The sequence below is a fragment of the Phyllobates terribilis genome, unplaced genomic scaffold (genome assembly GCF_046119375.1).
Source record: "Phyllobates terribilis strain yellow unplaced genomic scaffold, ASM4611937v1 Scaffold_3__8_contigs__length_932513732, whole genome shotgun sequence".
NCBI lineage: Eukaryota > Metazoa > Chordata > Amphibia > Anura > Dendrobatidae > Phyllobates > Phyllobates terribilis.
Genome location: NW_027362763.1, coordinates 579208014 through 579220483, shown reverse-complemented (window position 1 = coordinate 579220483; position 12470 = coordinate 579208014). Strand labels below are relative to the sequence as shown.

General features: G+C 47.5%; 1 protein-coding gene across 2 annotated transcripts in view; it reads right to left on the bottom strand.

Moving 5' to 3' along the window:
- Nucleotides 1-2175: 2175 nt before the first annotated feature.
- CCR6 (C-C motif chemokine receptor 6) overlaps nucleotides 2176-12470 on the bottom strand; it is a 242050-nt gene continuing 231755 nt past the window's right edge. Inside the window, exons 5-6 of one of the 2 annotated variants that reach the window (XM_073673265.1) lie at nucleotides 6015-6083; nucleotides 2176-4705 (exon numbers count right to left, since the gene is read on the bottom strand). In XM_073673265.1, the coding sequence (XP_073529366.1) occupies nucleotides 3601-4680 (1080 nt within the window). In that variant the 5' untranslated portion in view covers nucleotides 4681-4705; nucleotides 6015-6083 and the 3' untranslated portion in view covers nucleotides 2176-3600. The remainder of the gene's footprint in view (nucleotides 4706-6014; nucleotides 6084-12470) is intronic. The other variant, XM_073673266.1, reaches the window with a different exon arrangement.

Genomic DNA, 12470 nt, shown 5'->3' with positions numbered 1-12470 from the left:
TCTCCACAGGTGTTCTATGGGATTTAGGTCTGGACTCATTGCTGGCCACCTTAGAAGTCTCCAGTGCTTTCTCTAAAACCATTTTATAGTGCTTTTGGAAGTGTGTTTTGGGTCATTATCCTGCTGGAAGACCCATGACCTCTGAGGGAGACCCAGCTTTCTCACACTGGGCCCTACATTATGCTGCAAAATTTGTTGGTAGTCTTCAGACTTCATAATGCCATGCACACGGTCAAGCAGTCCAGTGCCAGAGGCAGCAAAGCAACCCCAAAACATCAGGGAACCTCCGCCATGTTTGACTGTAGGGACCATGTACTTTTCTTTGAATGCCTCTTTTTTTTTCCTGTACACTCTATGTTGATGCTTTTTCCCAAAAACCTCTACTTTTGTCTCATCTGACCAGAGAACATTCTTCCAAAACGTTTTAGGCTTTCTCAGGTAAGTTTTGGCAAACTCCAGCCTGGCTTTTTTATGTGTCGAGGTAAGAAGTGGGGTCTTCCTGGGTATCCTACCATACAGTCCCTTTTCATTCAGATGTCGACGGATAGTACGGGTTGACACTGTTGTACCCTCGGACTGCAGGGCAGCTTGAACTTGTTTGGATGTAAGTCGAGGTTCTTTATCCACCATCCACACAATCTTGCGTTGAAATCTCTCGTCAATTTTTCTTTTCCGTCCACATCTAGGGAGGTTAGCCACAGTGCCATGGGCTTTACACTTCTTGATGACACTGCGCACGGAAGACACAGGAACATTCAGGTCTTTGGAGATGGACTTGTAGCCTTGAGATTGCTCATGCTTCCTCACAATTTGGTTTCTCAAGTCCTCAGACAGTTCTTTGGTCTTCTTTCTTTTCTCCATGCTCAATGTGGTACACACAAGGACACAGGACAGAGGTTGAGTCAACTTTAATCCATGTTATCTGGCTGAAAGTGTAATTTAGTTATTGCCAACACCTGTTAGGTGCCACAGGTAAGTTACAGGTGCTGTTAATTACACGAATTAGAGAAGCATCACATGATTTTTGAAAGGGTGCAAATACTTTTGTCCACCCCCTTTTTTAGGTTTGGTGTGGAATGATATCCAATTTGGCTTTAGGACAATTCTTTTTGTGTTTTTTTCATTGAAGACAAATTAAATGAAGAGAATAATACCAAAGAATTTGTGATTGCAATCATTTTCAGGAAGAAACTATTATCTGACAGAATTGCAGGGGTGCCAATACTTTTGGCCAGCACTGTATGTACCTCTTTGTGCGTCTCGCCAGTTCCTGCTAGAGTCAGATTTGTGGTGTATCGAACACTGCCGCTTGTCATGAATTTGGCAAGTGGTGATCGCCACGCCACTGTCATGCCTCAGTTAAGCCTACTTTGCCGGAACTGGGCGAAAAACGATGTGAGAATGCCAAAAGTTGTATAATATTATTTTCAAAGCTTTTTATGGCAAAATACTGGAGTAAAAGATTTGATTAATTGGGTCCAAAATCTTTCTGATTCCCGCCTACTCTGGTTCTTATATTTCCTGCTTCCCTTACAGTCACAACACTTTCCTGCACCCAATCAGTGGCCTCAGCAATGATCCATTACAACCAGCTGCAGGAAAATACATAGACCGAGGGACAAGGACGTGTAGTCTTGTTATTATTTAACAAGTAAAATTCCTGTTTCCTTATTCACAGAATTGAACCTCAAATTTAACAAACCCTAAATTGGATACAACAAGGCAGAGGTGACATACAGAAGCTACATGTATACACCTACATACACCTCACCTGAACGTCAAACATCAAAAAACAGAACTTAGATGTAAAATGTTTTAAAAATGTACAGTATAATACTTATGTAATCCTGTATTATTATATAGAATCCTAATTCTATTAACACCATAGTCTTCTCTTGCCGTGTTATAACATTGTAGGTGGTATTAGACTACTAGACAAACCCTTATTTTTGCTGTGCTCCGTTGTCTTACATAATACATATATTGTCAAATATAAGGCAAAATTCATACAAACTGCAGTACAATAAAAACACTTTACACTTGGAAACTTTATTTTTTTAAAGCGTAAACAACAGATATACGTCAGTATTACAAGTTTAACATCTTTTTACAATATAAAAACTGTGTAACACAATGAAGACATCCTGAGGGCGAACTCTTCTAAATCATGCATTCATTCCCACATTTGTGGCAGCATGCTATTTTTTGTTAAAAGAAGGGGGGATGCAATAAAAGTCAATGCGAGTGAGAGCAGACTGTTCCATCTTTGTGGGAGGGGAGCTGGTCCTACATAGATTTCTACATATCTACAGCTGTTCATAATAAAAATTCCATATTATATTTAAAATTACTTCAATCCAGAACTGCACTTTAGGTCACGACCCCACTATCAGTATTGGGTCAGTATTTTTTCTCAGGAGTGGGAGCCAAAACCAGGAGTGGGTGATAAATCCAGAATTGGTGACTTGTTTCTATTATACATTTTCTCTGATTGTTCCTCACCTGGTTTTGGCTCCTGAAAAAAAATACTGACTGAATACTGACCAAATACTGATAGTGGGGCCATGGCCTTACAGTTAGTATTACTTTATTTTTTATTTATTTCACTCACTTATATAGCGCCATTAATTCCACAGTGCTTTACATGCATCAGCATTAAAGACAAACTCTCACTCTGTTCATACTGCACAAACCGTAGGCAGCAGGAATCAGAGCCTGGCTTCATGATTTCAGCCAAGAGTGTGTTCCTGCAGAAAGTCTTAGCATTTCAGAGAAAACATAGTTAGAAAATCCATACTACTCCAGGTGATTGACAGGTCTCTTCCCCTGTGTGTACATAGGTAGAGATCTCTCAATCAACTAGAGCAAGGCTAACGTGGCCGGTGTCTGGCCCAATAGCCCAATAGCCCCTTGGCGGACCTTAATTGCAATTGTGCAGCCAAGCTCTGATTCATGCTGCCTGGGGTTTGGGTTGCGTGAATCGAGTGACAGGTTCCCTTTAACTATTAAAGTACAATCATAGACAAATCTTTTTTCATTAGTTTTATAATGACATTCATATATTCTGTGGTGTTTTTATTGCTCATTTTAAAACTTCATTACATACTCTCCATCCTCCTAGTAAGGTTGTTTTTTTTCTTAGCTAGAACTGTTGATTGGGGCTTTTGGTGCATGCTTGACCTACTCTCCATTCAAACGAGGGATGCAGGATCCCTGTACTCACGATTAGGGTGGGTCCTAGTAAATTGGTGATTATGAAAAAACAACTTTAAAGGCTTTGTTAGTTACATACTATGTGAATTCATTGTTGACCATAAAGGGTTTACTTACTTGTCTCAGTTGTCTATCTTAAACTTACTATTAATCCGGTTGTTGTTTTTTTTTTCTGTACATTGGAGCCTATCCAATGTAAGGTATATATAAGACAATATTTTAAACAGCATTTTAATAACATATAACTTGGCTTGCTTTTATAAATCTAGCATGCTAAGAGTTCATACAGGTTCATACGCATTTATATGGATTTATTAACTATATATTTCAGTTTGTTTATAATGTTAAAATGATTTTATTTTTTGCATATAGTTTTTTTTTTTAATTTCACATGGTAAAAGATGAGTCAACGTCAACTGCATATACTTCGCTTGTTTTCCTTGAAGAGTATATGTCAGAAGATGCTCTTGACCAATGAGTTCTAGGCATGCAAACTTTTTGAAAGCAGCATAGATCTTGCATAATTTTCAAAAAACTATTTCGAAACTGTACACCAATGAAAGCGTAGATTACTGGATTAAGACAGCAATGAACATAAGCCAATGTCATTGTTATATTAAATGCATAAGAATCATGAATTTCTTCGTGACAGCTCGGCGTTTTTAAAGCTTTTCTCAAGAGGAGTGCATTATATGGAAGTTGGCACACCAGAAATACAACGACCACAGTGACAACAACATTTGTTGCTTTATGTCTTTGAAAATTTTTTGCTTGCAAGAGAGTTTTAATAATAGAGACATAGCAAAAAAGCATGACAATAAAAGGAATTAGGAATCCGACACAGACCTCAACAAATTTAACAGCTAACTTCCATTTAGATGCGTCTAAACCTTTAGGGTAATAGGCTTCACAAACTAAGCGGTTATTATTATTTTCCTTATAACAAGCGCTGAAAATATATGTGATCACGGAAAGTATGGCAGAAATAATCCACACAGAAAAGCAGAGTGCTCGCTTATAAGCCAAAGCCATTGTCCTGAGTCGAAATGACTTTGTAACTTGTACAATAGCAATGTATCGATCAATGCCCACACATGCCAACAGCAGTATGCTGCAATTGAAATTTACTGCATAAATGAATCTTACCAATTTGCACATAAAGTCACCGAAAATCCATTGATCATAATGAAATACCGCCCTGAATGGAAGGGTAAAAATAAATAGTATGTCTGATATTGACATGTTTAGCAGATATATATCTGTCATATTTTTTCTTTTCTTGTAAAAACTGAATGTTATCACGACTAGTATATTCCCCACAAGCCCAAATACAAATATAAAAGAAAATGCAAGAGGGAAAAATGTTTTCAAAAATTCTCTGACAGTGCTCTGATTGCAAAGTATAGCTTCATCCTCGATCCCATCATATTCGAAAACCGTGCTGCTGGTGGTGGTGGTATTTGCCATTTTCTCTGTGGAAATTCACTGAATTCTAGAATTTAAAAGAGAGTTAGTAACTATATACACAAAGCTTAAAATCTACATAAAATACATTTTGTTAAAATATGTAATCATTTTGTATGGCATGAGTAGAGAAGATGGGATTGATCCATGGAGAATTGGATCAAATCCGAATTTCCTTAAATTCTCAGGTCCCCGCAAATTCGAACAGTTTGAAATTTAATTAGCAAGGATCAATAAAAAAAAAAATTCCCAACTTCATTTCACACCTTCTGATGAGTCACAAAGCGTGCTAATGATGCCAGACCCAGCCAGTTGGGCTTCCCCATTATGCCCTGCAGATATTACATCCCATGATCTAGCTCAGCCAATCATAGGGGACTATAACAGCTAGTATTAAAGATGGAAGCTGGCCAAGCAGCTCCATTCTCTACTATTAGAGAGTAGGCACAGAGCCATTTCTCACATGGTTAGAAAAAGGCACTAGTGTTGAAGAACATTTACTGTAGTTGCCTCAATATCGAGAGAGAGTGGGCAGGTGGCAGCAGCAGTGCGTGTAATTGATTAATATATTCCAATTACACATATATCTAATCATTTTTGCAGTTCAAAAGTTTGGAATCCCTCTCTTTGTCTCTCTGTCTTTCTCCGTTTCTGTTCTCCTCTCCCTGACTATATTAACATTAAAACAGATTGAATTCAGTATTTATAAGGGGCGGCCTGGGCGGGGGGCAGAGAGACAAATGCCAACCAGGCCGGTCCTCTAGCAGCTGTTTCAGGCCGCCCTGCAGTCTGTTTTAGAAGTCGTGTGCCGGCCCTGTACATTTAAACTTGTACAAGTGCCAGCCGGATCACCGTATTGCAGATAAGCCCACACTGCACACCATGTGGGAGTCTCTACAGAACTGACGTCTCCCAGCGCCTCTGGATGGAAGGACTGGAGTTTTAAAACAGTCTTGAATGGATCAGCACAGGGCCAAGGCAACGCAGGAGGTCTTTGATGTTCCCAGAGTGACCGGACCAGGCTGACCTTTTGGTATGTTCACAGCTTCTGGTCTGTCTGCAGTCGCTCTGTCTGTGGCACTCTCTGATTTATTGCAACAGCTTGGACCTTCACACAGATCAGGTTGTGCTGTCAGTGGGAGTCATCGGCTCCAGCGTCACCCGATCTGTATGGAAGTTCAGTCTGCAGCAATAACTCAGAGTGACGGTCAGATGTAGACTACAGGTAATGTATACAGCACCCAGCACTGACTGATCCTCAGCCTACAGGACAACATGTATGGTGGGGAAAATAAGATAAGTATGTGATACACTGCTGATTTTGCAAGTTTTCTCACCTACTGTACAAAGAATGGAGAGGTCTGTAATTTTTATCGTAGGTACACTTCCACTGTGAATGACAGAATCTGAAAAGAAAAAACAGAAAATCACATTGTATGATTTTTGAATAATTAAATTGAATTTTATTGCATGAAACAAGTATTTGATCACCCACCAACCAGCAAGAATTCTGGCTCTCACAGACCTGTTAGTTTTTCTTTAAGAAGCCCTCCTACTCTACACTCATTACCTGTATCAATTGCACCTGTTTGAACTTGTTAGCAGTATAAAAGACACTTGTCCACGCACTCAATCAATCATACGTCAACCTTTTCACCATGGCCAAGACCAAAGAGCTGTCTAAGGACACCAGGGACAAAATTGTAGACTTGCACAAGGATGAGATGGGCTACAGGACAATAGGAACAATGATTAGAAAATGGAAGAAACACAATATGACTGTCATTTTTCCTCGGTCTGGGCTCCATGCAAGATCCTCGCCTCATGGGTGTAGTGCCGGCGTCCCTGCCCTCTGCTAGGCAGGGACGCTGTTCCCCTCACCGCTCTGCTCCGTGCCCGGCGTCCCTCTCCCGCTCTGCTGGCAGCGCGCGCTCCTTCCCGGCCACTGTGCTTAGGGCGCGCGCGCGCGCCCTCCCTCCCTCTTAAAGGGGCCGCGCGCGCCGTCCTAAGGAGTCCCCGGCCAATGGCCGGAGGACTTTACCATATATAAGGCACCTCCTCCAAAATGGAGGTGCCCGAGCAATGTTGTTGCACTGTTCACTACTCTGCTTCAGCCCTCAGGTCCCGTTGCCAGTTACCTGCCAGTTACCTGCCAGTTACCTGCCAGATTCCTGCCTGATTATCTGCTACCTGCCTGCTAGTCTGAGGTCCGACGGTCTGCCTTGCTACTCCTGTCAGTCTGTCTAAGGACCAGCCTGCCCGCTCACCTGGGAGCGCACACCAGCCACCTGCCTGCTTGCCTGAGGTCCGATGGTCTGCCTTCCTACTCCCGTCAGTCTGTCTATGGACCAGCTTGCCCGCTCACCTGGGAGCGCTCACCTGCTACCTGCCTGCTAGTCTACCTGGAGGCTCCGCCGTCACATGCTGTGACCACCTGCCTGTCCAGTGACTCCTGCTCGCTCACCTGGGAGCGCTCATCTGCTGCCTGTCTGCTAGCCTACCTGGAGGCTCTGCCGTCACGTGCTGTGACCACCCGCCTGTCCAGAGACTTCTGCCCGCTCTCCTGGGAGCGCTCATCTGCCGCCTGTCTGTTGGTCTTCCTGGAGGCTCCGCCGTCACATGCTGTGACCACCCGTTTATCCAGAGACTCTCGCCTGCTCACCTGGGAGCTCAAGTCTACCATCAGCCGCCACAGGTCGTACCAACCCTTTACCCAGAGACTGCCCCGGTCACTTGCCGTGACCACCTGCCCGTTCACCCAGAGACTGCCCCAGTCACTTGCCGTGATCTCCTGCCCGTTCTTCCAGAGACTGTCCCGGTCACTTGCCGTGACCATCTGCCCGTTCACCCAGAGACTGCCCCAGTCACTTGTCGTGATCTCCTGCCCGTTCTTCCAGAGACTGTCCCGGTCACCTGCTGTGACTGCCTGCCTGGTCGCCACCCGCTCCCTTACAAGGACTGCCCCCTTGTATAGTAGCTCAGAGGTTCCGCCTCCCAGACCCGTTACAGTTTGCTCGGGCCATGGAACCCGGTGGCACCCAAGCTCCCTCGCTCTCGGACCTCTGTCATGAACTGTCCCGTCAGAGGTCCCAACAGGAGTCCATCCTGGGTCACCTGCGGAATGTCAATTCTCGCCTAGACACTCTGACTGCTCCACCAGCAACCACCGCCAGTGCCATGACTCGCAACCCGGCAGCTCCGCTGCCCACCAATACCATGGTATCCTACCCCGGACCCCGGCTTTCTGCACCTCCTCGCTTCGGAGGCGACCCCGTCCAGGCTCGGGGCTTCATTAATCAGTGCACCCTGCACTTTGAACTATTGTCCCACCAGTTTAACTCCGACCGGGCCAAAATTGCCTTCATCATGTCCCATCTCACCGGGGAGGCCCTGGCCTGGCTAAATCCTCTATGGGAGAGAGGAGACCCCCTGGTGTCCGACCTGCCTGCCTTCCTCACGGCTTTCCGGAAAGTCTTCGATGAACCCGGACGGAAGACCTCATCCGCATCGTCTCTGCTACGCCTCCGTCAGGGAAGTCTCACCGTGGGCCAATATGCCATACGGTTCCGTACCCTTGCCTCGGAGCTGGCCTGGGATAACGACGCTCTGGTATCCGTCTTCTGGGAGGGTCTGTCCGGCTGTATTAAAGATGAACTTGCCGGTCGGGACGTTCCTACCACTCTCGATGACCTAATAACTCTTGCCACCCGGATTGACCTACGGTTCCAGGAGCGTGCCAAAGAGGTCACCCGTGAGAGGAGGTTTCCACGTCTAGCTCCTACTTTTCAGAAACCCGTCACTCCCTCCGTCTCTCCCCAGGTACACTCTCCTGAGCCTATGCAGGTCGACCAGACCAAGATGGTCAAAACCCGTCAGGACTTACGCCGTGCCGAGGGGAGCTGCTTCTACTGTGGCAGTAAGGAGCACCGGATCCGTGCCTGCCCAGAGAGGTCGGGAAACGCCTGTGTCTAGGTTCGCTCAGAGAGGTCGACCTAGACAAGAATAAATCCTCTCCATCTCTGCTGCTGTCAGTTTCAATCGTCTGCGGGGAGAACCGTTATTTCGAACTAGCCCAACTGGACTCTGGAGCAGCCGGGAATCTTATTTCACAGTCCCTGGTAGAGAAGTACCGCATCCCCACCAAACCTCTGGCTGTACCCTTGTCTGTTGCTGCCGTGGATGGGGGTCTCTTACCACGCCCCATCCAACTCATCACCGAATCCATTACTCTGCAAGTGGGAATGCTGCATTCTGAGAGTATCTCCTTTCATGTTCTGCCTGGACTCTCTCACGCCCTCCTGCTAGGTCTACCTTGGCTCCAGAGACATGCACCCCTGCTTGACTGGCAGACCGGAGAAGTCCTTCGCTGGGGACAGGACTGCCATAAGACCTGTCTGGTTCCCGTCCATCCCGTCCGTCCTTCTCCTACCCCAGCTAATCTACCTGGACTTCCGATTCCTTATTGGTCTTATGCTGATGTCTTTAATAAAAAGGAAGCAGAGACACTACCCCCTCATAGACCACACGACTGCCCTATCGACTTGTTACCCGGTACTACTCCTCCCCGTGGGCGTATTTATCCATTATCCGCTGCTGAGACCCGGTCGATGTCCGAATATATTGAGGAGAATCTGGCCAGGGGATTCATCCGGAAGTCTACCTCCCCGGCGGGAGCAGCTTCTTCTTCGTAAAAAAGAAGGACGGCTCTCTCCGTCCCTGTATAGACTATAGAGGCCTTAACCAGATCACGGTGAAAAATAAGTACCCCCTTCCGCTCATTCCGGAGTTATTTGATCGTCTGAGAGGGGCTAGAATCTTCACGAAACTGGACCTCCGTGGGGCTTACAACCTGGTTCGTATCCGTCAGGGGGATGAATGGAAGACGGCATTCAACACCCGGGACGGCCACTATGAATATCTGGTAATGCCCTTTGGCCTCTGTAACGCTCCTGCCGTCTTTCAAGAGTTGGTCAATGACATCTTCCGGGACCTTCTCTACTCCTGCGTAGTGGTGTACCTGGATGACATCTTGGTCTTCTCTCCGGATCTCCAAACTCACCGGAGGGATGTTCGTCAGGTCCTGCTCAGGCTCAGGCAGAACCATCTCTACGCTAAATATGAGAAGTGCCTCTTTGAGCAGACCTCGCTTCCGTTTCTGGGCTACATTATCTCTCAGACCGGCCTACAAATGGATCCTGAGAAACTGTCTGCCATCGAGAAATGGCCCCGACCAGAGGGGTTGAAGGCTATTCAACGGTTCCTGGGCTTCGCCAACTATTACCGCCTCTTCATCCCGCACTTCTCTTCCCGGACTGCCCCAATTTCCGCTCTCACCCGTAAGGGTACTAATCCCAAAGAGTGGCCGCCCGAAGCAGAGGAGGCCTTTCTTTCCCTAAAACAGGCCTTCTCTTCCGCCCCGGTGCTGCATCGCCCGGACGGCAACAAGCAGTTCTTCCTGGAAGTTGACGCCTCCTCCTCTGGAGCCGGAGCGGTACTTACTCAAAAATCATCTTCCGGGAGAATGGTAACTTGTGGCTTCTTCTCCAAACTCTTCTCCTCTTCTGAGCGCAACTATTCCATAGGAGACCGAGAGTTATTGGCCATCAAGCTGGCGTTCGAGGAGTGGCGTTACCTACTCGAGAGGGCTCTTCATCCGGTAATAATTTACACTGACCACAAGAACTTGGCTTACCTCCAGCATGCCCAGAGACTTAACCCGCGCCAAGCCCGGTGGTCCTTGTTTTTTGCTCGCTTTGATTTTGTTCTTCATTTTCGCCCGGCTGACAAAAACGTCAAAGCAGACGCCTTGTCCCGATCCTTTCTGGTGTCCGATCTCGAGGAAGAACCTAAACATATCATCGATCCCGCCAGAGTAATGCAGGTGGCTCCCGTGAGTCTAAATCGTCTCCCTCCCGGTAAGACGTTTGTTTCAGTACCTGATCGGGAGAAGATCCTACACTGGGGCCATTCGTCTAAACTAGCTGGCCACGCCGGTCAGAAAAAGACCCTCCAGCTTATTGCCCGGCACTATTGGTGGCCTACCCTGCACAAGGACATAATAGACTTTGTTTCTGCCTGTGTGTCCTGCGCCCGCAACAAAGTCCCGAGACATCTGCCAGCCGGACGCCTCCTTCCGCTTCCTGTACCTGCTGCCCCCTGGCAGCATATAGCAATGGACTTTATAACAGATCTTCCCGTCTCTGCCGGTTGTACGGTCATTTGGGTGGTCACTGACCGCTTTTCCAAGATGGCTCACTTTATTCCCCTGCCAGGCCTTCCGTCTGCACCCGAGCTGGCTAAAGACTTTATCCGCCACATCTTCCGTCTTCATGGCCTGCCCCTCCACATCGTGTCGGATCGTGGTGTACAGTTCACCTCACGTTTCTGGAGAGCCACTTGTAAACTACTAGACGTCACCCTGGACTTCTCTTCCGCTTACCACCCACAGTCCAATGGTCAAGTGGAGCGGATCAATCAGAACCTGACCAGTTACCTCCGGCACTTCGTTAATGCCCACCATTCTGACTGGGTGGATCTCCTACCATGGGCCGAGTTCTCTTATAATAATCACGAGAGCGAATCCTCCTCCAAATCCCCGTTTTTTGTAGTCTTTGGTCAGCATCCTCGGATTCCTTTTCCTGTCTCCACCTCTGTGGACAACCCGGCTGCGGAATCTCTCGTTAGCAAATTTTCCTCCATATGGGAGAGTACCCGGTCCGCACTCCTTCTGTCATCCGAGCGTATGAAAAGACACGCTGACAAAAAACGCCTGGATCCTCCACAATTTCGTCCAGGAGATAAAGTCTGGCTCTCATCTAAATATGTTCGACTCAAGATACCTTCTTACAAGTTAGGGCCTCGGTTCATCGGTCCTCTGGAGGTCATCAGTCAGATCAACCCGGTGGCCTATAAATTGAAACTCCCGGCCAACTTACGGATCCCTAACTCCTTCCATGTATCTCTCCTCAAACCCGTGGTGCTTAACTCTTTTTCCAAGTCTACAGGTACGCCTCCTGCTCCGGTTTCTGCTGAGGACGAGTTTGAGGTAGAGAACATTCTTGCCACCAAAAGGGCAAGAGGAAAGACCTTTTTTCTGGTAGATTGGAAGGGGTTTGGTCCTGAGGAGAGAACGTGGGAGCCCCGGGAGAACATCCATGCCCCTCTCATCCTAGCTAAATTTCTATCTGGCCTAAAAAAGGGGGGGCCTAAAGGGGGGGGTACTGTAGTGCCGGCGTCCCTGCCCTCTGCTAGGCAGGGACGCTGTTCCCCTCACCGCTCTGCTCCGTGCCCGGCGTCCCTCTCCCGCTCTGCTGGCAGCGCGCGCTCCTTCCCGGCCACTGTGCTTAGGGCGCGCGCCCTCCCTCCCTCTTAAAGGGGCCGCGCGCGCCGTCCTAAGGAGTCCCCGGCCAATGGCCGGAAGACTTTACCATATATAAGGCACCTCCTCCAAAATGGAGGTGCCCGAGCAATGTTATTGCACTGTTCACTACTCTGCTTCAGCCCTCAGGTCCCGTTGCCAGTTACCTGCCAGTTACCTGCCAGTTACCTGCCAGATTCCTGCCTGATTATCTGCTACCTGCCTGCTAGTCTGAGGTCCGACGGTCTGCCTTGCTACTCCTGTCAGTCTGTCTAAGGACCAGCCTGCCCGCTCACCTGGGAGCGCACACCAGCCACCTGCCTGCTTGCCTGAGGTCCGACGGTCTGCCTTCCTACTCCCGTCAGTCTGTCTATGGACCAGCTTGCCCGCTCACCTGGGAGCGCTCACCTGCTACCTGCCTGCTAGTCTACCTGGA